A 22,242-nucleotide genomic window follows, 5' to 3' on the forward strand; every position below is an offset into this window, starting at 1 on the left:
ATTACTGACTGTAGTCCATCTGTTTCTCTGCATGCTTTGTTAGCCCCCGTTCTTCAATGGTCAGGGCCCCAACAGGACCACCACAGAGCAGGTATTATTTAGGTGGTGGATCATTCTCAGCACTGCAGTGACACAGACATGGTGGTGGTGTGTTAGTGTGTGTTGTGCTGGTATGAGTGGATCAGACACTGCAGTGAGCAAACAGCAGCAATAGATGAGCGATCGTCTCTGACTTTACATCTACAAGGTGGACCAACTAATTAGGAGTGTCTAACAGAGTGGACAGTGAGTGGACACAGTATTTAAAAACTCGAGCAGCGCTGCTGTGTCTGATCCACCTGATACCTACTCTGTGGGGGTCCTGACCATTAAAGAACAGGGTGAAAGCAGGCGAAAAAAAGCATGTAGAGAAACAGATAAGACTACTGTCAGTAATTGTAGAACTACAAAGTGCTTCTATATGGTAAGTGGAGCTGATAAAATAGACAGTGAGTGTAGAAACAAGGTGGTGGTTTTAATGTTATGTACATAAATGGATAGACAGAGAGAGAAGCCACACTGAACACTTCATTCAAGACTCATTAGAGACATAATGGACTTTAGATTTTAAGTGTATTTTTAAAGACTTTACTGTCCCTTAAATGAGCACATATTATATTATGCACTATGTTTTTACTACCCGTGTCTGACAGACCCAAGTACCTCTCACAGATCTTTAGAACAATGAGCAGTCCAGGCTTTTTTGACATTTGTTTGGGTTGATCTCGGGCGCATTTCTAAGGAAGCATATTGCAACTTTAAATCTTTTCGCAGATCTGCAGACTGTGTCACCGTTGAGCATTAAATCTTAACAGGCCGTTCATTAGTTGGGCTATTTGTGACAGCAAAATGATGGATTTTTTTTTTGGTGCTACAGTTTTTTTTTGGATTGTTGTTAGATCTTTTATTCATGAATATCTGAGTTACAGCCAAAATATTAAAGTGGCTTGTGCTGCATTCACACGGCGGAAAGTGCTGAATGAATAATAGTCATACAGTCACAACAAAGTCTGGTCACTCTGCTGACGAGATGAAAGTAAATGTAAACATGGTGATGCACACGTATGGATTTGTACCTTCCATTCAAGACGTGAGAGATGATTGAACACGTGTACATGTTAGAAACATTAGTGTTAATCGATCATATTAATTACTGGTGTCTCGTGGTGAGTGATCTATCTAAGGTGGAGGTTCAGTTACAAGTGGGACGTACAAATGAGAGGGTGCAGAGATTTTAAAATGATTAAACATACCAGTCTCTTCGTCAATAAAGAACCTGCCAAGGCCACTTCCAGCTTTGATTGAGTACCTTATTATTCCATCCCTGCCCTTGTCATCGTCCTTGGCAGTCACTTGAACAACGCTTGTTCCGAGCCGCGAGTTCTCCTTAACACTGGCTCTCGCTGCGAACTCGGAGAAGCTCGGCTTGTTCAGGTTTTCGCTAACGTCGACCACCTCCACCTCGACGTAAGAGTAAGAGCTAAGCTGAGAGGGGAATCCACAATCCTGAGCAACCACGGAGAGGTTGTAGAACTTGTTCTTCTCATAGTTCAGTTCCTTGACCACCTTGACGGCGCCGCTCTCCATGTTAACTTTGAAAGTCCCGTTGAAGTCATTAGCCAGGGAATATTTGACTCCCCCACCTGCTGCTAAATCTGGGTCGTGCACTTGCAGCCAGGTAATAACAGTGCCGACAGGAATATCTTCCAGGACAAGGCAGCTGTAACTGGTCGGCATGAACACGGGTGGACAGTCATTCAGATCCTCTACATAGACCTTTAACGTGGTCACTGAGAATCTTTGACTCCCTCTGTCTGCCTGGTCTCTGGCTTCGATCTTCAGGGTAAATTCTGACATAATCTCTCTATCTAGCTGGCCAAAAATATAGACCCATCCTGTGGTACTGTTAATACTGAAGAAGGGTGTGTTGGTTAATAAAGTGTAAAAGATTTCACCGTTCTGACCGAGGTCGATATCAGAGGCCTCGACCTGAATCACCTCAGTGCCGACGTCTGTGTTCTCCGAGACCACCGCGGTGTAGCTTTCCTGGGCGAACCTAGGACTATTATCATTAACATCAATAACGTTAACAGTTAGTAGCCTCCAGCTAGACCTCTGAACCAGACCCATGTCATATATAGTTATGTTAAGGAGATACCGGTCCGACCTCTCACGGTCCAGTGGCTGGTAGATATAAACATCTCCGCTTTCCATATCAATATTAAAACAGTTATCAGTATTTCCATCTGATATCACATGAAGAATGAGACTGTTGAAGCCTGTGTCCTTGTCAGTGGTGCTCACTTTAATGACCGTCGACCCAACACACAAGTCCTCACGGACTGCCACGTCCGAGGGAAAAGATTCAAACTGGGGTGCGTATCGGTTGACCGAAAACAGGTCACTATAACCCTCTTCTGTGTTTATTTTGCCCATCGCGCTGGCTTTCTTCAGAAGGTTTTCAGCTAGTTTTTGGGCGACGTTTGTGTCCCTACAGTTGAAACTCTTTGCCGCGTTCGATTTTACAACCGATATGTTGACGAACGTCGGCTCAGAGAAAAACTCGCCATCGAACGCGACTACCTTCAAGCTAAACTGTTCGTTTTTTATAAACCCAGACCTTCTTAGTGACAACATCCCAGAATCTGGATTAAGATTGAAGACGTCTTGTTCATTTCCAGACAGTATTGTATACTTTAGTAATCCGAGTTCATCCATGTCGATAGCAGATACGGTGATGATCGTCTGTCCTGCTGTGAAATCATGAGCGATCGTTCCTGCACACGACACACGTTCAAAAAGTGGCGGATTGTCATTGATATTCCGGATCTGTACGGTGACGTTGACTTCGCTCTCTCGTCTGTAAGGCAGGCCCCAGTCGGAGGCCCGTACGGCGAACACATACGTTTCTGAAGACGACTCGAAATCTAGTTCTTCTGACGTCTTCAGTTCTCCAGAGTTTTGATCCAGAGTAAAGGGCAGAGCTTCCAGGCTTGATATACCATAAGTTACGCGTCCATTATCCCCTCGGTCGTCATCCACGGCTAACAGCATAAGTATAACAGTACCAACTGGAGTGTTCTCATCGACAGACACTGTGTAGGATGACTGGATGAACGCTGGAACGTTATCATTAGCATCCTCTACAGTAATTTGCACTTTGGATCTGAGACCGCTCACATCCTCTTTCACCTCCAGGTCAAAAGCTTGTTGACCTAACCCTCTGAGGGGCCTTGCTGTGGAGATGACACCTGTAAATGTATTAATAATGAAATACGAGGAATCCAAGGTAAGATGTAATCTATAGCTGACAGACTGCTGCTTGGGAGTCTTTTTGACAGTCTGTACGATGGTCCCAGGAGGAGCCATCTCATTAATCGTAGCACTGTAAACCTCCTTCTCAAATTTCCCCCGTACTACCTGTGGCTTTTTAACAAACACCTGAAGCACTTGAGTGTTCGAGAACTTTGGAGGCGTGCCTCTGTCCTTAGCTTGCAGGGTAAGATTGTAGGAATATGCGAATGTATTCCAGTCTGCCGGTTCAGACAGTTTTAACATGTATGCATTTCCAAGTGGGGCTCTGTCGAGAACGAACTGTTCTAGAGGGTCACCTTCAATGATTGAAACCCACTCAATTTCCCCATTTAGCCCCTCATCAGGATCCTCCACTGTGACGAGGGCATATACCCGATCTTTATTGCTAAGCGCAGCCGCGTTCAGTGAGGGTGAATATTCATTAACTCGTATGATATTGATTACTACTTTCGCTGTGCTGCTCACTCCATTGTTCTCGTAGACTTTAATTCCACGGTCAACCGCTAATACCTCAAGTTCAAATTTCTTATTCTCGTCAGCATTGGCTTTGGATGTAAGATAGATAATTCCGCTGGTTGGATGGACAGCAAACTGCTCCACAAACTCCCTGAAGAAATAATAGAATTTACCATTGGAGCCAATGTCAGCATCAGTAGCAGTGACCTGGCCAACACTGACCCCCACGGGGGTGCTTTCAGGTACGGTGATGGTGTACATTGTAGGTGAGAATAAAGGTCGAAGATCGTTCATGTCCAAGATCTCCACATGGACTCTTGCAGATGTCTCCAGATTACTAGAAGCTTTGGCTTTTATACTTAACACGTACTTGTCCTGCACCTCTCGGTTTAAAATCGCAGAGCCCCCAGATTTGGTCCGTATGCGTAGAAAACAAAAGTCCCCCAGAACAAACTCTTCTGTTTCGAACACTCCTTCATCATCGCCGGACTCGATGGAATATTTGATGTCCCACGATTCGGCCTGTGGGGAAACGATCCCCATTTTAATTTCACTCTCGACGTAATACCGAGGCGCAGCGTTCTCATAAATCGTAGCATTGTAGACGGAGCCGGTAAACTGAAAGATCACAGGAATCTGAAGCTGTCCCACACGAAAATGCAGGCAAAGTAGCGAAAAGACGAGGATGAGGAGATAAGCCCTCATAACTCCCCCAGGAAACCAGTTTATAGCCATGCCATCTTCCGGTGTGCCTGTGAATAAGAAATGATCTGCTATAAAGAACAGAAATACAAGGTGATAAAACTATTCACAAAGGTATTAAAACAGGGTTACGGTGGGATGACACCATGAACTGAATGTTATAAATTCATGATAAAAATCAAGCACTGAGGCAAAATATGACTTTACAATAACCTTCAAAAAGTAGTCAAATTCAACAGCAGATTGACTATCTGAACAGTATATTATAAATTCTACTGTATATTAAAGTATATAAGCCCGTTACTAATGAAATGTTACTAATAAAATGCTGGCTAGGCTGAAAAAAAAAACATATTTAAACAAATTAAATTACAAATTGCAGAACTCCCTTCAGGAACAGTAATGATTCTCGGAGCTGCTGATCAGACTCGTACAGAAATGAAAAGGAATTCATTTCTCACATGAACTGCCTCCATCAAATCACGGCTCAGTAACTCGCTCGCGTTAAGGTATGGATTCTGTTCAGCAAGTCCAACATTTTTCTTCTTACAGTTCTGCTTTTGCTATTTGCTTTGTGTCAATGTCCAACGACTGTTAAGCTTTAGGTGACAGGCAGTGTGAATTAAAGCCAGTGTGACTCCAGAATCCAGTCCACAAATGCTTTACATTTATTTAAAGTTTGGTCATTGGGGTGAAGTGACTTTATTTTCAAACGTAATTTTGTGCAATTTAGTCAAAAGGTTAATATAAAACTTAATGTCATTTACCCACATTATGTTTGTTAATGTGACCACTAAGTAAGACACATAACAATTTCTGCACATCATTTGCGCTCACCTTTGTGTTGTCTTTCACCTCTTTTAGCACTGCACATTGTGCTCTCGGTGTGATTTTTGCAGAACACTGACTTAAATGTTTCTGTAGCATTTATATTTCTCTACATTTCTTTAAGACTGAAGATGAATTTTGCTTAAATAATAAAGGCATGGATCATATATGATATGATATGATTTTATTACTAAGAGAAAGAACTTAAACAACGACTTCTACAGAAGACTTAAGTAATTGATCTATTGGACATAGGATCGTTACAGTTTTTGTTATTAGAGTAAGCAAAATGTTTGCCTATGAGTTAAATGAAGCCCAGACCACATTTTATGATCAATTTATGCAAATATTTAGAAGCTTTTTCTCGCAGCTAGGATTACGTTCTATGTAAATCATCTAAGGTAATTCTGTGGGGTATTTTGCCTACTTAAACATGTTAAGATAAAAGTAAACTCTCCCCAGGAATCACAAAGAAACATCCTGATGCATTAAAACATTCAGCATCATCCATCCAACCTACAAACACGCACCAAACTTTATCTCTGGTGGAGAGATGGAGCTTAAAACCAGCGAGTCTCTCTATCACTGCAGCACTGAAACATGAGAAAGATTCAAATCTTACCCAGTGTGATGGAGAAATCCAAAAAAAACATTCAGCTCTGGTGCGAAACTACATTCTCTTTTAACACTTGATCCGGTGCCATCGCTGAGCGCCGTGCACAACGCCTGAAGCGCGCTCACGAGTCCTCGTATTCGTCGTGCACGCGCAAACGGGACACGCGTTTGTGATTGCGGTGATCACGTTTAAATGAAGGCGTCACATCACATCACCTGCGGGAATAACATCCCTAATGTGCGGTGTTTACACCAGTGTTAATGTATGGACTGTCCACTACTGTGCATATTTACGCATGCTGTTATCAGCTCATTTTTTATTTTCACTATCCTGGTCAGGGTTGCGGGGGTATGGGCACAAACACAAAGCAGGAAAACACTGGAAGAAAGCCTAACCATTGCAGGGCTTTCCTTCTTGTTTTATGTTTTCCATTTTAAATTTGAATCTGTTGAGTGTTGAACATCCAACATCTGCATTAATAAATATCTAAGGAAAAGATACACCGTTAAGGCATAACATTATGACCACTGACAGGTGAAGTGAATTAAACTGATTATCTCTTCATCACGGCACCTGTTAGTGGGGGGGGGGGGGTATATTAGGCAGCAAGTGAACATTTTATCCTCATAGTTGATGTTAGAAGCAGGAAAAATGAGAAAGCATTTTTGACGAGGGCCAAATTGTGATGGCTAGACGACTGAGTCAGAGCGTGTCCAAAACTGCAGCTCTTGTGGGCTGTTCCCGGTCTGCAGTGGTCACTATCTATCAAAAGTGGTCCAAGGAAGGAACAGTGGTAAACCGGTGACAGGGTCATGGGCGGCCAAAGCTCGTTGATGCTCAAACTGCTGAAGAAGTTAATGCTGGTTCTGATAGAAAGGTGTCAGAATATCCAGAGCATCACAGTTTGTTGTGTATGGGGCTGCAAAGCCGTAGAGCAGTCAGGGTGCCCATGCTGACCCCTGTCCACCACCATAAGCACCAACAATGGGCACGTGAGCATCAGAACTGGACCACGGAGCGATGGAAGAAGGTGGCCTGGTCTGATGAATCACGTTTTCTTTTACATCACGTGTACGGCCGGGTGTGTGTGAGTTGCTCACCTGGGGAAGAAGGCGAACCGGAGGAGGCAGTGTGATGCTTTGGGCCTATGTAACTTTGTTTCTTAGAAACAAATAATTATAATTATAATTAATGATTGAGCAACTGTCTTCTAAAATATCTATGCATGGCCCGTTTGCCCAGTCATATCAGGTTTTTGATTCTATGCTAAATTCTATGCACGGAATTACCTTCATTTTAATGGAATTCAGGAAGCTTTGCAGCCTCGTAACCTTCACAAGAAAACAAAACTCACAATAAACAGGCTAAATGTTGCATTATAATCTGCTGAGAATACAAAAAAATCATAACAACACTTAAATATAAAGAAAATACACAAATCTGATCCTTGGTTGTTCTTGCATTTACTTAAGCTTTATTTCTCTATATAACATCTACGCAGGGTTTGCACAGGTTTTTATTTTAACCTTCAGATTTACATCCGCAGTAGCACCTGCTCTGTTGTGTTGACCTCCAGAAGGCCTGATCCCTCAAGCTGATTCAAAGTGGCAGCTATAGAAGTGGATCTTGCAGTGTGGTGTGAATTTGCAGTGTTTGCAGCATGAGTGGGTTTGTTAATATCCAGCGTCATGGGGCAATAAAGTACAACATGCAGTACATTGGAACCTTTGTGTTTAGTTTAGTTGAGTCTTTGTCTAATATGAAAAGTAGTTTGCTGAGATATCAGAAACATGTAAGTGTAGTAAACAGGCTAAAATAGAATGGAAAGGGGACAAAGACTCACTTCCACATCACTTTAAATGGTCCAGGCATCAGATGAATGAGCATCAAGGTGGGGTTCAGGGGTTAATTCCCCATACGTCCCCCATGAAACCAGTTTATAGCCATGCCATCATCAGGTTTGCTTCTAAATCAGAGAAATAACTATTGGAACAAAGATGCAAAGTAATGAATTCATAAAGGACCAAGAGGATTTGGTCACAAATAATAAATAATCGCCTTCATGGGATGCTTGGATTAGATATATACTTTATTAATTCAATAACATTGAAATAAAGTTCTTAAATAAAATTTTGTGCCTTTTATCATGTGTATATCTGCAATTACTAATCTAATGTGGGCTGATAATCATCACAGTCTTTTTTACTTAATGGGTACATATAGTATTTCCACAGACACTCAGCACAATCTAGAAACCCTTCTCAAGCAGTTGATAAGAGCCATAATAATAACAACTTTATAATTGAAGTTAGTTAGGATTAACTAGAGAAGACATTTATACTGGGCATAGCGTTTCCATTCCGAAGCTCTCAGTGTACCATCTTATATAATATTACTCACCCCCTCTACATATTATGGTTTTCAGTCATTTAAGGCTAAATTAGAAGGACTAGAATGTGTAAATGACTGTTATTATTTAGTCGACAATTAATTAATGGTAATGGGGTCTGAATTACAGACACAGGATTGTGAGGCATACTTAAAATGTATGCTCTTTTTGATTTACATTTAATGGTGATGACAGAACAGAGGTTGGTGTAAATTAAAGAATTAAAAAATGAACCAAAAAATATACATTATAGATTTTTGACCCAGCAGATTCTTAGAAAAAACAACAGTTAACACATGAACGTCTGAAAATGATATGAAATGTTTATATCTCAGAAGTGTAATTCAGCAATTTAGCTATGGAAAAAGAAATAAAGAAATCACAAAAATGCAAGTGCTTATACGTATATGATCATTAATTTCCTTCGGGATTATTAAAGCGTCTGTCTGTCTGTCTGTCTGTCTGTCGACATTCTTTTTCTTCATCTGGTCACAGTGTGTGCTGCGTTAAGATGCAGTTATTATTAACATTTAGTTGAAATGAGATATAAACACATTTATAAGTACAATTTAAAAACTACTGTAAGGGTTAGTAAGAGGTTCTGTAGTACACGAGCGTTCCAGTGATGGTCTGTATAGCTGAACAACTACAGGCTCGATCATTTACGGAACTTCACGAAAGTCTCCGGAAAAGAACGAAGTCCGGCTCTAATATGGCTAAAGGAAGCGGCAGGTAGCTTTCTAGAACAAACTAACCCCTGATCCAGGGACCAGCATCACTTCTGTGAGGATTTACAGCTTTTAATAGTTAGAAACAAAATGTCTGTTCTTTGTTATAATAAAGGATGTGGGCAGCGGTTTGACCCTGAAAACAATTCCGATGGTGAGTCGGTGTTCAAGCTAAGCTTTACAATGCTTCGGCTGGGTTAAACATCAGGTACAGTTAGCCAGCCAGTTAGCTAGCCGTTTTAGCTAATGCTAACATAGCATGGCTTTTAAACTTAATATACATACGCTTAAAGACAGCATAACTTATGTAGTTTATAAAATGCAATTTTAGTAACCTATTTCGTCTTATTTAAAGTTAGGGCCACATGTCAGTGCTTCGCTGGGTCTCTGACTGAATACTACTGTACATGCTAGTATGCTAACGAGTTGTACTAAGTGTAGTAGTAGGTATAACTAAACAAGTATTTTATTATTGCTTTAAACATATAGTTATTACTATAGTATTATTACAAATTATACTCTTTATCTACAGATTCATGTACTTACCATCCTGGTGTTCCAGTTTTCCACGATGCCCTAAAGGTAAATTACTGATACAGCAAAAAAAACATTATCTTGTAAACCACTTTAATAAACTAATATATTAACATATTAATGCAAATATATAATATACACTGATCAGCCATAACATTAAAACCACCTCATTGTTTCTACACTTACTGTCCATTTTATCAGCTCCACTTACCATATAGAAGCACTTTGTAGTTCTACAATTACTGACTGTAGTCCATCTGTTTCTCTACATACACTGTAACCTGCTTTTACTCTGTTCTTCAATGGTCAGGACCCCCACATGACCACCACAGAGCAGGTATTATTTAGGTGGTGTGTTAGTGTGTGTTGTGCTGGTATGAGTGGATCAGACACAGCAGCGCTGCTGGAGTTTTTAAATACAGTGTCCACTCACTGTCCACTCTATTAGATACTCCTACCTAGTTGCTCCACCTTGTAGATGTAAAGTCAGAGACGATCGCTCATCTATTGCTGCTGTTTGAGTCGGTCATCTTCTAGACCTTCATCAGTGGGCACAGGACGATATTTTTGGGTGGTGGTCTATTCTCAGTTCAGCAGTGACCGTGAGGTGTTTAAAAACTCCAGCAGCGCTGCTGTGTCTGATCCACTCATACCAGCACAACACACACTAACACACCACCACCATGTCAGTGTCACTGCAGTGCTGAGAATGACCCACCACCTAAATAATACCTGCTCTGTGGGGGTCCTGACCATTGAAGAAAGGCATGAAAGAGGGCTAACAAAGCATGCAGACTACAGTCAGTAATTGTAGAACTACAAAGTGCTTCTATATGGTAAGTAAAGTCTTTTAAATATATATATATATATATATATATAAATAACAATGAATACATTTTTCTCACTAGGGTTGGTCCTGCTGTAAAAAACGGACTACTGACTTTTCAGATTTTCTTAGTATTGCTGTAAGTACACAATTTAGTTTAATTTACAGATGCCTCATGACCTTTTCTGTTACAGTACCATACAGTACAGTTTGTTTTCCCTAGGGTTGCACAAATGGACCTCATAACCAGGAGAAGCCAGCTGAACCCATCAAACCTGAGGTCAAGTCATCTGGAGAAAAGAAAGAGCTCAATGACCTCAAACCAAAGTTTAACGAGTCTATCATTCAAGCACCGAAACCCATTGAAGCGATTCAGCGACCGAGGTAGTAATTTCAACTCCACAGTTACAAATATTTAATGTAAAAATTTGAAGTACACGGGGTTGACGGTGGCTATTTAAGAAGGTAGAAAGAGTAAAATTGGAACAACGTTTTCTTGTTTCACGTGTAGTCCAGATGAACCTGTTTCAAGAATACAGCAGAAGCTTTCGGCTTCACTTAAACAAGCACTAGAAAAGCTCAAGATGTCTGAAAATGCGCCCGACACCAAAGGTGAGCTTAATAAAACTTAGCTAAGTAGTTGTCCTCATGCAGTTATTCTTATTTCCTTCTCAAACTGTAAATCTGTACATCATCCTCATATTGAATTCATATCCAACAGTTTTGTATTTGCGTTACAGAAGAGGAGAGCGACGAAATTAAGATTGGAACATCTTGTAAGAATGGAGGATGCACTAAGGTACTAATTACTCTTCATTAGTAATTAATGCTTCTATGCCTCAGTGACATTAAATGTGTGCAGGAGGGATTATGCAGGATCAGTTACAAAGTAAAAAATGTTGTACAGAGCTATTTTTTAGCATTAACAGAGCTAAGTGGATTCATTATTCATTAACGATTGTGCTAAAGAAAAAAAATCAGCACTGGGGATCAATCTTAAAAACCAGCAGTCAGTTTCTAATAATTGTGTAATAAAAGTGATTTTTTTTTTTTTTTTTTCAGACCTTCACTGGAGCTGAGAGTTATGAAGAAGTGTGCCTGTATCACGCTGGATTCCCTATCTTCCACGAAGGGTAAGTCATTTGTTATTTAATTAACAGTGTCAACCAGATCATCTAAGGTCAAATCTATAACAGTTCCGTTTTTATCTATTTTTGATCGTCCTAAGAATGAAATACTGGAGCTGCTGCAAGAGGAAAACGTCCGACTTCGACACGTTTCTGTCTCAGGAAGGCTGCACCAAAGGAAAGCATGCGTGGTGCAAGGAGGACACGGTGTGTGCATGTTTTAACACATGAGCATGCAGATATCTCAAAGCATTCCTTATATTACTCTCTCTCTGTGTATTGGGGTGTTCACAGGGTAAAAAGGCTGTGCCGTGCCGGTTCGATTGGCACCAAACAGGAGGTCAGGTCACCATAACGATTTACGCCAAAAACTCTATCCCTGAGCTTAGTTATGTAGATGGGAATAGTACCATGGTAAGCATTTTATGTTACTTAAAACTCATTAGCATTTGCCTTATATACACCGATCAGCATTAACATTAAAACCACCTCCTTGTTTCTAAACTCACTGTCCATTTTATCAGCTCCACCTACCATATAGAAGCACTTTGTAGTTCTACAATTACTGACTGTAGTCCATCTGTTTCTCTGCATGCTTTGTTAGCCCCCTTTCACCCTGTTCGTCAATGGTCAGGACCCCCACAGGACCACCACAGAGCAGGTATTATTTAGGTGGTGGATCATAGGTATGAGTGAATCAGACACAGCAGCGCTGCTGGAGTTTTTAAATATCGTGTCCACTCACTGTCCACTCACTTAGACACTCCTACCTAGTAGGTCCACCTTGTAGATGTAAAGTCAGAGACGATCGCTCATCTATTGCTGCTGTTTGAGTCGGTCATCTTCTAGACCTTCATCGGTGGTCACAGGACGCTGCCCACGGGGCGCTGTCGGCTGGATATATTTGGTCGGTGGACTATTCTCAGTCCAGCAGTGACAGTGAGGTGTTTTAAAACTCCAGCAGCGCTGCTGTGTCTGATCCACTCATACCAGCACAACACACACCAACACACCACCACCATGTCAGGGTCACTGCAGTGCTGAGAATGATCCACCACCTAAATAATACCTGCTCTGTGGTGGTCCTGACCATTGAAGAACAGCATGAAATGGTAACAGCATGTAGAGAAACAGATGGACTACAGTCAGTAATTGTAGAACTACAAAATGCTTCTATATGGTAAGTGGAGCTGATAAAATGGACAGTGAGTGTACGAATGTTTATGTAAGAACTCATATTGCCTTTTTCCTTAAAGAAAATCTCTTTATTTCAGCTTGATATTCATATTATATTTGACGGTGATAAGGAATTTGAACAGAAGATCATTTTATGGGGTGTAAGTATTAAAATTATTGCCTCCATTTTTTTTTTTATACACCCTGGATGTCCTAATAATTTACATAGTTCCATATTAGTAACCGCATTTTCTTCTTTACCAGGTCATCGACACAAGTAAAAGCGTAATGAACATGATGGCTGCTAAGATTGAAATCGTGTTGAAGAAAGCCGAGCCGATGTCCTGGGCACGGCTGGACCTTCCCCCCGCAGTCAGCCCACCCAAAAAGGAAGAAAAGAAAAATGAGTCCGATAGCGACACTGATGATGATGATGATGACGATCATTAAATACTTACGCAAATACAAACACACACACAGTACTGTATCAAATTTCCATTCTCCCTCTTCTGAGATTAATTGCATGTAAAGTATTTACTTCCATGAAGCCAGTATAGACTTAAAGACTAATGGTTTACATTCACATAAGATCTCAATATCTACATTAATTGTATTAAGTGGTCATTTTTCAAACTAGACTAATTGGAACTGTAAAGCCAGAGTCATCACAATTTTGCATTAGATAGCTATACGAAGAGGCTTTTGTCCTGTTTAGATTTAGCCAGTCTTTGCAAATCATGTCTTTTCTTAACATTCCTTTTTACATCATGTATTAACGATTCCATGCTTTTTAAGGTGAATGTTAAAGTTTATTAAAAGTTTATCCATTTCCACAAGACAGTAGTATGTGCCTGAATTTTAAGTACCTCAGGCCAAAACACATTATATTGTTTTAAAGGACAAGGTCTCAGGTCATGGCTGTGTATGTCAAACCTGGGCAGCAGCACCAGCAAAGAGAGGAATACATGGAACATTACAGTCTAGTAACTAAGCTGTGTTGTGCGTCAGTGTCGCTGCAGTGCTGAGAATCATCCACCACCTAAATAATACCTGCGCCGTGGTGGTCCTGACCATTGAAGAACAGCATGAAAGGGTAACAGCATGTAGAGAAACAGATGGACTACAGTCAGTAATTGTAGAACTACAAAGTGCTTCTATATGGCAAGTGGAGCTGAGAAAATGGACAGTGAGTGTAGAAACAAGGTGGTGGGTTTAATGTTATGACTGATCAGTGTATATATGCAAAGCAAAATACCTGGTTGGCAGACATCTGCATCAACTTAAGTGGACCAAAAAAAAAAAAAAAAAAAAAAAAAAAGTGGCAGGCTCTAGTTCGAAAGAGGTCAACAGCCTACCTCGTTAGCCTTTCTGGGCTAATTCAGGTGTATTAAAGGAAAATAAATCATAACTATGGTTCTCCAGAGGAGATAATGAGCCATTTGTGGCAATGTTTCATACTATGCTGCTACTTAATGGCATATTTATGGATAATTTCCTTTCACAAAATTGTACAAACTTTTGAACCATAACTTTTCAGGCTGAAAGCCACTGGGATAAGGGATAAAATAGTCTGAAGACTTGTGCCATTTTCGACCATGATGCTCATTTCAGTGCACTGCGTTCCATGAGTGCCTTCATACATTCGTCTATGTAGCTCATCTAGACTGAGCAAAAGCAGATCAGGCTGGTTAACCTTTTACCTTAGCCAAGTAAGCTCATTCAAAAAAAAAAAAGACCATATGATACTGCAAAATTATTTATTGTACAAAACGTATTTACATAAAAGGTTTTTTTTTATTTTTATTTTTTAGACTTTAGAAGTCAAATCTTCTTTGGACCTCAGCAGGCCCAAAAACAAAGTCCGTTTCAGTGGCCTCAGTCTTTAGGCATTCATCTTCACCATCCTAGAGTTTAACAAAATAAGATCTTGTGTTTTGAGCCAAACAAACAAAAAACCAAGTATGAGAATCATAATTTGTTCCAAATTAACCTACCTCACTGAAGTACTTTTCAATAAGTGCTTGGGCAGCACGGTACACAGTATTGTTTTCATGATTCTGAAGCTGCTCGATGCGATCCAAGCCACCCAGCTCTTCAACCAGCAGGCATAGCTTTTCTAGCTCTCCCAGCTTCTCTGCAGCCTGAAAAAGCCAAAAATAAATCCACTGTGCCAATTACTTGGTCATTAGAACAGAAGGGGTTAAAATTCCAAGGCTGTGAATGGACTCTTACCAGGAAAATGTTATTGACAGCATCCAGGATGACTAGGACAGTCTTTGCATCTTTGACCTGCAGCAAGTTTATAATGGCTTCCAAGCCACCACACCTTACAAGCTGTACTACCTGCTCCACTGTTCCTCCACTCGTGTAGTTGGTGACTGCCCAGACAGCCTCTCGCTGAGTTTTAAAGTCAGCCTGAAAGCAAGAGTCCAGATTGACATCGTTTTAGCAGAATAGTCTTTGGACAAACTAGATGTCTTATATTTTGTACACAGAAATGATGTTTTACAGGTTCTTGTTCCTCACTTACGTTCTTCAGTAGATCCACAAGGTGTGGTAGTAGACCACATGTGATTAGTTGCTGAATCTGTTGCTTTGGTCCAGCCGCGATGTTAGACACAGTCCAGGCAGCCTCCTTTTGTACGCTGGGTTTGGGGTGACGCATCAATTTGGGCAAGGCGCTCAGCACGCCCGCGTCGATGGCCATCTGGGTCTGGTGATCGGAGCCACTTACAATGTTTCCAATAGAACGAAGTGCTGGGGTCTTTCCAAAAAGAAAAGTCTCATCAGGTTCACCCACAAGTGTATCCATGGTACATTTGGGTTCTACTACACGATATGTCATAACAAAAGGGTCCTAAAGTGCATGTTACATGTACAAATTTTAGACATACTAGAGACATTTTAAAACTGAGGGGACCTTTGTCTGCCAGATAATGCACCCTGCATAAGCCAGGTTAAGACTTACTTAGCCAGCATTTCAAAAATGAACCGAACCAAATCAAATCATGTAAGAGACATTAAGAAAACTGAAAGCCCACATATTTACCACAACTGCAAGCTCTTCAAAGCCTAGAAGTTCAACCAGTCGTGGAAGCACTCCGGTCTTGATCACAATGTCAATGCGCTCGTTGGGTCCGTCTGTGAGGTAGGAGATGGCCCAGCATGCATCAGACAGGACAGATTTATCACTGTGGTGAAGCAGCTGTATAAGGGATGGAAGCATTTGCTGGACAGCTGAAAAGCGAGGGAAGGGATTCTTATTTCTGCACAGGTTTGAGAGGGTCCACGTCAAGTTGCGGAGGTAGCCGACCTTAAAGTGGGGAGACAAAATCCAAACATCTGCACACTTTGTTTGAATTAGACTGTATGGCATCTCTAGCGATGGAAGCTGAAAATCTTACCGGGGCATCCGGTGTTACCCGAGCCAGCAGTGCAGGGATTACATTGCAGTCAATCAGTGCATCTCGATATGCTGGACCATCACCTGTGAAAACATGCATTTAGCACCTAATCTGAAATACAAATATTTACAATCTGTTGCCTTTTTAAGAAAAGTACCCCCATGGGTGTTACCTGCAATGTTGCCCAGGGCCCAGACTGCTTGTTCACTTATGTTGAGCATGGGTGAAGCCAGAAGGGCAATAAACGCAGGTACTGCACCATGTTCTACCACCTGCTGGGTGTGCCACGATGTGCCAGATGCCACATTGGTGAGGGACCAGGCAGCCTCGAACTGCAAAGTTGGGTTATCATTTCTGCCCAGAAACTCGACAAAGTGAGACAGAAGGCCGGCGTCCACTATTTCCTTTAGTGGAGGATTCCTTTCTCGAGACAGCAGCTTCCTACAATAGACAATGGTTTACACAAAGTCCTAAGTAGCCATTAATCATCTCCCTAAAGGGAAATGGTAAAGACATACAATTAAAACTAGGAGTGTTACTAACTGCAAACTTTAGTAGCACACTCCTTCACACAATCATTTCCCCTGCAAATTAAAGTTATTTTTTGACCCTACAAATGGCTCCTGGTAGTCCTACACCAAAGTCCCATACACTACACCATAGCCATGGAGAAAACAGTATACAAACTGCCGTACCTGGCCGTTTGACAACCCTGCAGCTGTCTTTCTGAACAGTCACTGGTAACATTGGCTATAATTTCTTGGATTGTTGCAGAAATGACCTGGTAATCAGGGGGAACAAATAGTATCATGATGAAACAACGTCATTCTGTAAAAACCATGCCTTAGTCAAACCACTAAACTATCAGGACTATAACCTGTTCGTTGTCGGTGTTGTACTCTGGAGACAGGGGCTCTTCATCATGTACGGAGGAGATATTCCTCCTCTTCAGGATACTCTCCACTCTCTGAGCTTTCCGGAGCTCCACACACTCTGCAACTCTGCGTTCACGCATTTTCTTAGGAAATAGATCAAACAGCCAAGGGTAGAAATGTTCCACACAATTTGCAGTTTAATTTCAAAGAGAAGTTTAACCCCTGGGTTCCTACCGTGGGTTCCTTGCCCCGGTTTTTGAACTTGCACATGCGTTTATCAGTCAAATTTTCAGTCGGCATCCTGGAAGTTAATTTAGATGGAAAAAGACCTGAAGGAACTTTGAGGAACAGAAAGTTCAAAACTCAGCCAGCACTCCAGTGAGCAGCAATACTTTAAATGTGTTCTCTAACAGGGCATTGACTGCCTGCTGCAAATCTTTAAATGCTGAGCTTAATTGTAGTCAGGTGATGCTAATTAGCCGTAGAGATTAGTGTGTGCTACATTTAGCTCCTTTAGTGTTCCTGCAGAGCCCTGATCATGTGTTTGAGATTAGACCTGCTTAAATAATGCTAAATCTGACAGAAAGGTGCTGTAATATTTTAATACCAGATCAAACTGCCTTTTCTGGCATGGGTGTCTGAAACAGGTGTGCTAATATTATACTATTAAGCAATGGAAAACATTATTTTTACATGTTAGCATGCTAACTTGGGGGGGAATAAACAGACAGATATATTGAGACTGAGCCCATTTCTGCTCACTTACATTTATAAGGATATGAATAACATATGAGACGTGCATATTTATATTTTATTTTTGTAAAAAGGCCATTTTCCACATAGCCAGCTTTAGCACATCATACATAATTCGCATACAAGGTTAGCCAGCTTAACGACTTTGTATGGAAACTGTCTCCCCCTGGTGGACACCACCTTCATGCCATCATGGTTCTGTAAGAGGACGAAGATCCCTCAGAAGGGTCGCTGCTGACCATGAGAGGCTGGTACTCAGAGCTCACTGACTTTCTCCTCTTTAACCACGATCTGTACACTTTAGTTGGCACTACGGCTAAAAGCACAACACAAAGTGCACCCAGAATGGCAGCGCCAAGGAGCCATGGCCAGATCTCCCGTGCTTCCCTCAGATACGATAACGTGTCATCCAGTAAGCGCTGACCTGAAACAGAGACGCAGCAGTTTGTGGGGTGTACGAGAAGTACATATCCTATAATCCTATAATATTATATTAATTAATATTAATATTATCCTATAATATACAAATGATAAATCGTACAAAATATCAAGCAACAACTCAATGCTTTGGATATAATAGGCACCATGTACGGCCAAACATGATATATTTAATTATACATCATGATCAGTAACCGCTTGATCCCAGTCAGTGAAAACTATGGGCTCATGTGAAAATACTGTGGACGCAAGACAGTTCTGTAACCCGCTCAATCATACCCCAGACACCTTGGGGCACAACAGTTGCGCCAACAAAACAGATATGCAACGTTAATAATAATACAGCAATATTTACCAGGATCTTGGAGGTAAAAGTATTCATAGCCCATGTCTTTGCTTGACGTGAAGAAGTCTCTGTTCTGGTAAAGAGGCATGAAGGGCGCCATGTAATATTCACTGTTGTGGCCGATGGGGGCATTTGCTGTGGGGTAGTGAGACTTTTCTGGTTGGTGCCTCCTCAGCCATTGCTCGTAGATGCTAAAGTAAATGAGACACAAACAGTTAAAAAGAATTTTACAAACAAATGACTGAAAAAGGTTATTCACAATTGGTACTCTTGATGTTTCAGTGACTGCAACTGTTCTTTTTCTTTGTAATGGTCCACCTTTATAGCTTTTTAGCCACAGTATTGTTCCAGGTATTTTTCCAGGTATCAGAGAGAAGCTGCTGACGTCACTGTTCACAGTCAAGTGAGCTTTACCTTTTCTTGGGCTTAGAGGCCACTATGCAAACTGAGGTTTATGTAATCAGCAACAACCTTCAGTCCAGTTTAAGGAGCTGATTGTGCCTGGCAACCTGTTGGCTCATGGCAATGTAAAGCTTGCTTTACTGTGAACAGTGTCACCCATGATTAAGCAAATTGCAATTCATAGTAATCATCAATTTTGGTGGTTCTTGGATTACATCTGATCATCTGGATTGGTTTGGGTATTCTTCCCTAAGTTGGCAAAAGTGAGACTCATAACAACATGGCTTGATGGGTATGGTGTGGAGGAACATTAGTGCTCTGCACAGAGCTCTGATCTAAACCCCACTGCACATCTGTGGGTTCATATTATTGCCCATGCTTTGACCATACCATGTATATTTTCACTAGTATGTATGTACACTTTTACATGCACAGTGTGTGATTGGACGTAAGTGAAAATACTGAAATGCATTACAGTGTTTAGTTTCTTATTTTTAATGCTGTACTTACCTGTCTACAAAAGCATGATGTAGAATGAAAACAGGATCATTGGCTGAACCCTGCACTGAGGTCATGGTGCCATTCATAAAAACGTGCAGCGATGCATGCATGCCAAACTTGCCAGCGTTTCCGATGCCTGTGTGTGGATTTCCAAAACCTGCATTAGAGGAGAAGGTTAAGCGCTAAAAGATTGGACAGAGTGGTTTATCTAAACTCTGCTAATCTTGTTTTATAGGAATTGAACAAGGTAAAACTACTAAGACACTACTATAAGGCCAAAGTATGTGGACACTTGACAATAAGCCTATTGGACATCTAATTCCAAAATCCTGCATTCACCAAAGTTACTGTTCTGCTAAGAATTCAGGTACTGCCTCAAACTGTTGCCACAAGTTTGGAATCATATAGTTGATTTAATAAAACTGATTTTATTCACCTGTCTGCAATAGGTGTGGCTGAACCACATAAACTCAGTACCCACATATTTTGCTCAGATTGTGTATCATATTTTACCCTCCAGCGTGTTCCTGAAGCTCATGTTGGCCGTGGTATCCATTGATCCAGTGTCATACTGGGACAGACTAACAGTGAATTCCACTTCGGCAGATGTGGGCAGCCCGTCTATCAGGTTCCGGTCATGGTTTCCAGGGTTGCGCAGTATGGGTCCTTCCTCTGTGCCATCACACAGCACACCTCTCAAACTGTATTCTGGTTCCCTGGAGCAAATGACCTATAATATATACAAACGATAAATCCTTTGGATATAATGGGCACCAAGTAGGACCAAACATGATATATTTATTAATACTGTACATCTTGATCAGTAAGCGCTTGGTCTCGGTCAGAATTCAAATGCATATGGAGCACAATGGGCTCACGTGAAAATACTGTGGACACAAGACAGTTCTGTAACCCGCTCAGTCATACCCCCGACACCTTGGGGCACTACAGTTGTGCCAACAAAACAGATACGCAGCAAAACTTTAGTGTTGATTTAAGATTTTAGGCTGTCTGCACATTGTTACGTCTTTCCACAAGATTTTGTAGTTTGCCTGTGGGAATTTATGCCAATTAATTCAAAGAAACCTTTGTTAGAATGAGATGTTGGATGAGAAGGTGTTCAATAGGTTTAGTTTACTCCATACCACACTTGTCAAACCATGTGTTTATGGACTCACTTTGTGCCAGTTAAAGGCTTTTACTGTTACCTCAAAGTTGGAAGCCTATCGTTTATTTTATAGAATTGATTTTATACACCTTTCATCAATGAGTGCGCCTGAAAACATTAATAATTAGGAAGGTTGTGCACATATGTTTGTCCATATAGTACAGTTAAACTTGTTGCAAGATCTATTTTTATCTAATTACCTTCCAGGAGGAGAAGACGGATGATGGGCTGATGAGGTTCGGGTTAAATCGGCTTCGTCCTCCCACCAGTTCGTCTGTACAAACCTCACAGTCCTGCGAGTCCCTCCAGTCCCAGTATGGAATAGTGAAGCTGAAGTCCCCTGTTAGTTTCCTGATCTCATGTTCCCAGCGAAGTAGGAACACTCTGTGCCAGGGTAAGAAGGCTGGTGCCCAGTGCCCAAAATCCACCTGCGGCCAGATATTATTCTCCCCTCCTAGGAGAGCTGGTCGGGACACATAGTAATGCATCCATACGAACAGATCGTAGACGGAGATGTTCCTAAACATCAGCTCAGAGGAGTTGATCATCTGATCATATGTACCTGTGATGATCACATAATCCTGGCTGATGGTGTTTTTAGCCAGGTTAAGGTAGGAAATTAACTTTTGCCTCTCGGATGCTGAAAGTTGGAAAACGCTTCTCCTGACCGACTCGCGTCTTTGTGCGCAATTGGAGCCGAAGTAACCAAACGCGCAATCGCCGCAATCCGGGCCCATGAAGTTCCTCAGACATCGACAGGTCCGGTTAAAAAAAGTAAGAGGCCATCTCTCCCTGTCATCCACTCCACTGAACGGGTACTGTGGACCATGGGGCTGCTCGGACACTGATACGTCTTGGCAGATTCCCCGACCTGAGAGAGACCCGCATGCTGATCCGTCTCCTCCCCAAACCGGGCAGCACTGCTTAGAGCTCAGAGCCTCAGTGGTGGCGCATTGTCGGGGAATCTGCTGCCGTGTGGGCTTCAACATCTGCAGGAAAAAGATGATCAGAACCAGCGAGGCCATCTCATCAGTCTGTGTGATGCACCGAGTGCACTGAGGACTTAATCCCTGCAGGGTCGTTTTTAACCCCCATGACTTTCTCCCCACCCTCCCACCAGTTGGCTCAGATCACATGCTTCTCAGCCTCAGGTCGAAGAGGTGGAAATTCCGTGGAATCCACCCGTTGCTTGGAGGCCTATGGTAACACGTGTTACTCTCCTGACCCCTAACCATTGTGTAGACTGAATCAGGACTTTCTGCACAGACATCCCATAAATGTAAAATTTTATTATAAAATATTTTAATAAACCCTCCAAAATTGCCAAATTCCTGCAGGGTGGAGCCGTGGGTTGTGCCCTTGCTTTTCAGAAAGAAGGGCCTCTGGTCGATTCTCCAGCCAAGTGGTCAGGGTCCTTTCTGTATGGAGTTTGCATGTACTCCCAACAGGTCCAAAGACATGCAGTCTGAATAACTGGACCTTATAAAAAGTGTGTGTGCATTGTGATGCAGAGGCAAACTAAACAGAGTGTTTCCTATCAGACCCACTTTCACCCTGACCATGATAATGCAGAGTACATAGACAATAAATAGATGAATGAATGATAGGTAGATAAGCCT

At 41.6% G+C, this 22,242-nt stretch overlaps 4 protein-coding genes across 4 annotated transcripts in view; 1 reads left to right on the forward strand and 3 right to left on the reverse strand.

Moving 5' to 3' along the window:
• LOC134332238 (protocadherin Fat 3) overlaps positions 1-4,545 on the reverse strand; it is a 47,374-nt gene extending 42,829 nt beyond the window's left edge. Inside the window, exon 1 of the mRNA XM_063013799.1 lies at positions 1,293-4,545. Coding sequence (XP_062869869.1) covers positions 1,293-4,545 — 3,253 coding nt within the window. The remainder of the gene's footprint in view (positions 1-1,292) is intronic.
• A 4,498-nt stretch (positions 4,546-9,043) lies between these two features.
• chordc1b (cysteine and histidine-rich domain (CHORD) containing 1b) lies at positions 9,044-13,572 on the forward strand. The gene is made up of 11 exons (XM_063013940.1): positions 9,044-9,227; positions 9,606-9,655; positions 10,516-10,572; positions 10,657-10,817; positions 10,945-11,045; positions 11,174-11,232; positions 11,496-11,566; positions 11,662-11,767; positions 11,855-11,974; positions 12,835-12,897; positions 13,001-13,572. Exons 1-11 carry the CDS (start codon positions 9,164-9,166, stop codon positions 13,184-13,186), a joined length of 1,038 nt encoding a protein of 345 aa, XP_062870010.1. The 5' UTR covers positions 9,044-9,163; the 3' UTR covers positions 13,187-13,572.
• Positions 13,573-14,550: 978 nt separating this feature from the next.
• On the reverse strand, positions 14,551-17,315 carry kpna7 (karyopherin alpha 7 (importin alpha 8)). The gene is made up of 10 exons (XM_063014759.1): positions 17,250-17,315; positions 17,018-17,158; positions 16,836-16,921; positions 16,313-16,581; positions 16,141-16,223; positions 15,786-16,049; positions 15,267-15,500; positions 14,969-15,151; positions 14,731-14,877; positions 14,551-14,640 (listed from the first exon to the last, which is right to left on the reverse strand). The coding sequence occupies exons 1-10, from the start codon at positions 17,313-17,315 to the stop codon at positions 14,551-14,553; spliced, it is 1,563 nt and encodes a 520-aa protein (XP_062870829.1).
• A 505-nt stretch (positions 17,316-17,820) lies between these two features.
• LOC134332925 (tyrosinase-like) lies at positions 17,821-21,648 on the reverse strand. Its single transcript, XM_063014758.1, has 5 exons — positions 20,824-21,648; positions 19,969-20,185; positions 19,465-19,612; positions 18,562-18,743; positions 17,821-18,192 (listed from the first exon to the last, which is right to left on the reverse strand). The coding sequence occupies exons 1-5, from the start codon at positions 21,646-21,648 to the stop codon at positions 17,951-17,953; spliced, it is 1,614 nt and encodes a 537-aa protein (XP_062870828.1). The 3' UTR covers positions 17,821-17,950.
• Positions 21,649-22,242: the final 594 nt, after the last annotated feature.

Source organism: Trichomycterus rosablanca, chromosome 18, assembly GCF_030014385.1.
Source record: "Trichomycterus rosablanca isolate fTriRos1 chromosome 18, fTriRos1.hap1, whole genome shotgun sequence".
Lineage (NCBI taxonomy): Eukaryota > Metazoa > Chordata > Actinopteri > Siluriformes > Trichomycteridae > Trichomycterus > Trichomycterus rosablanca.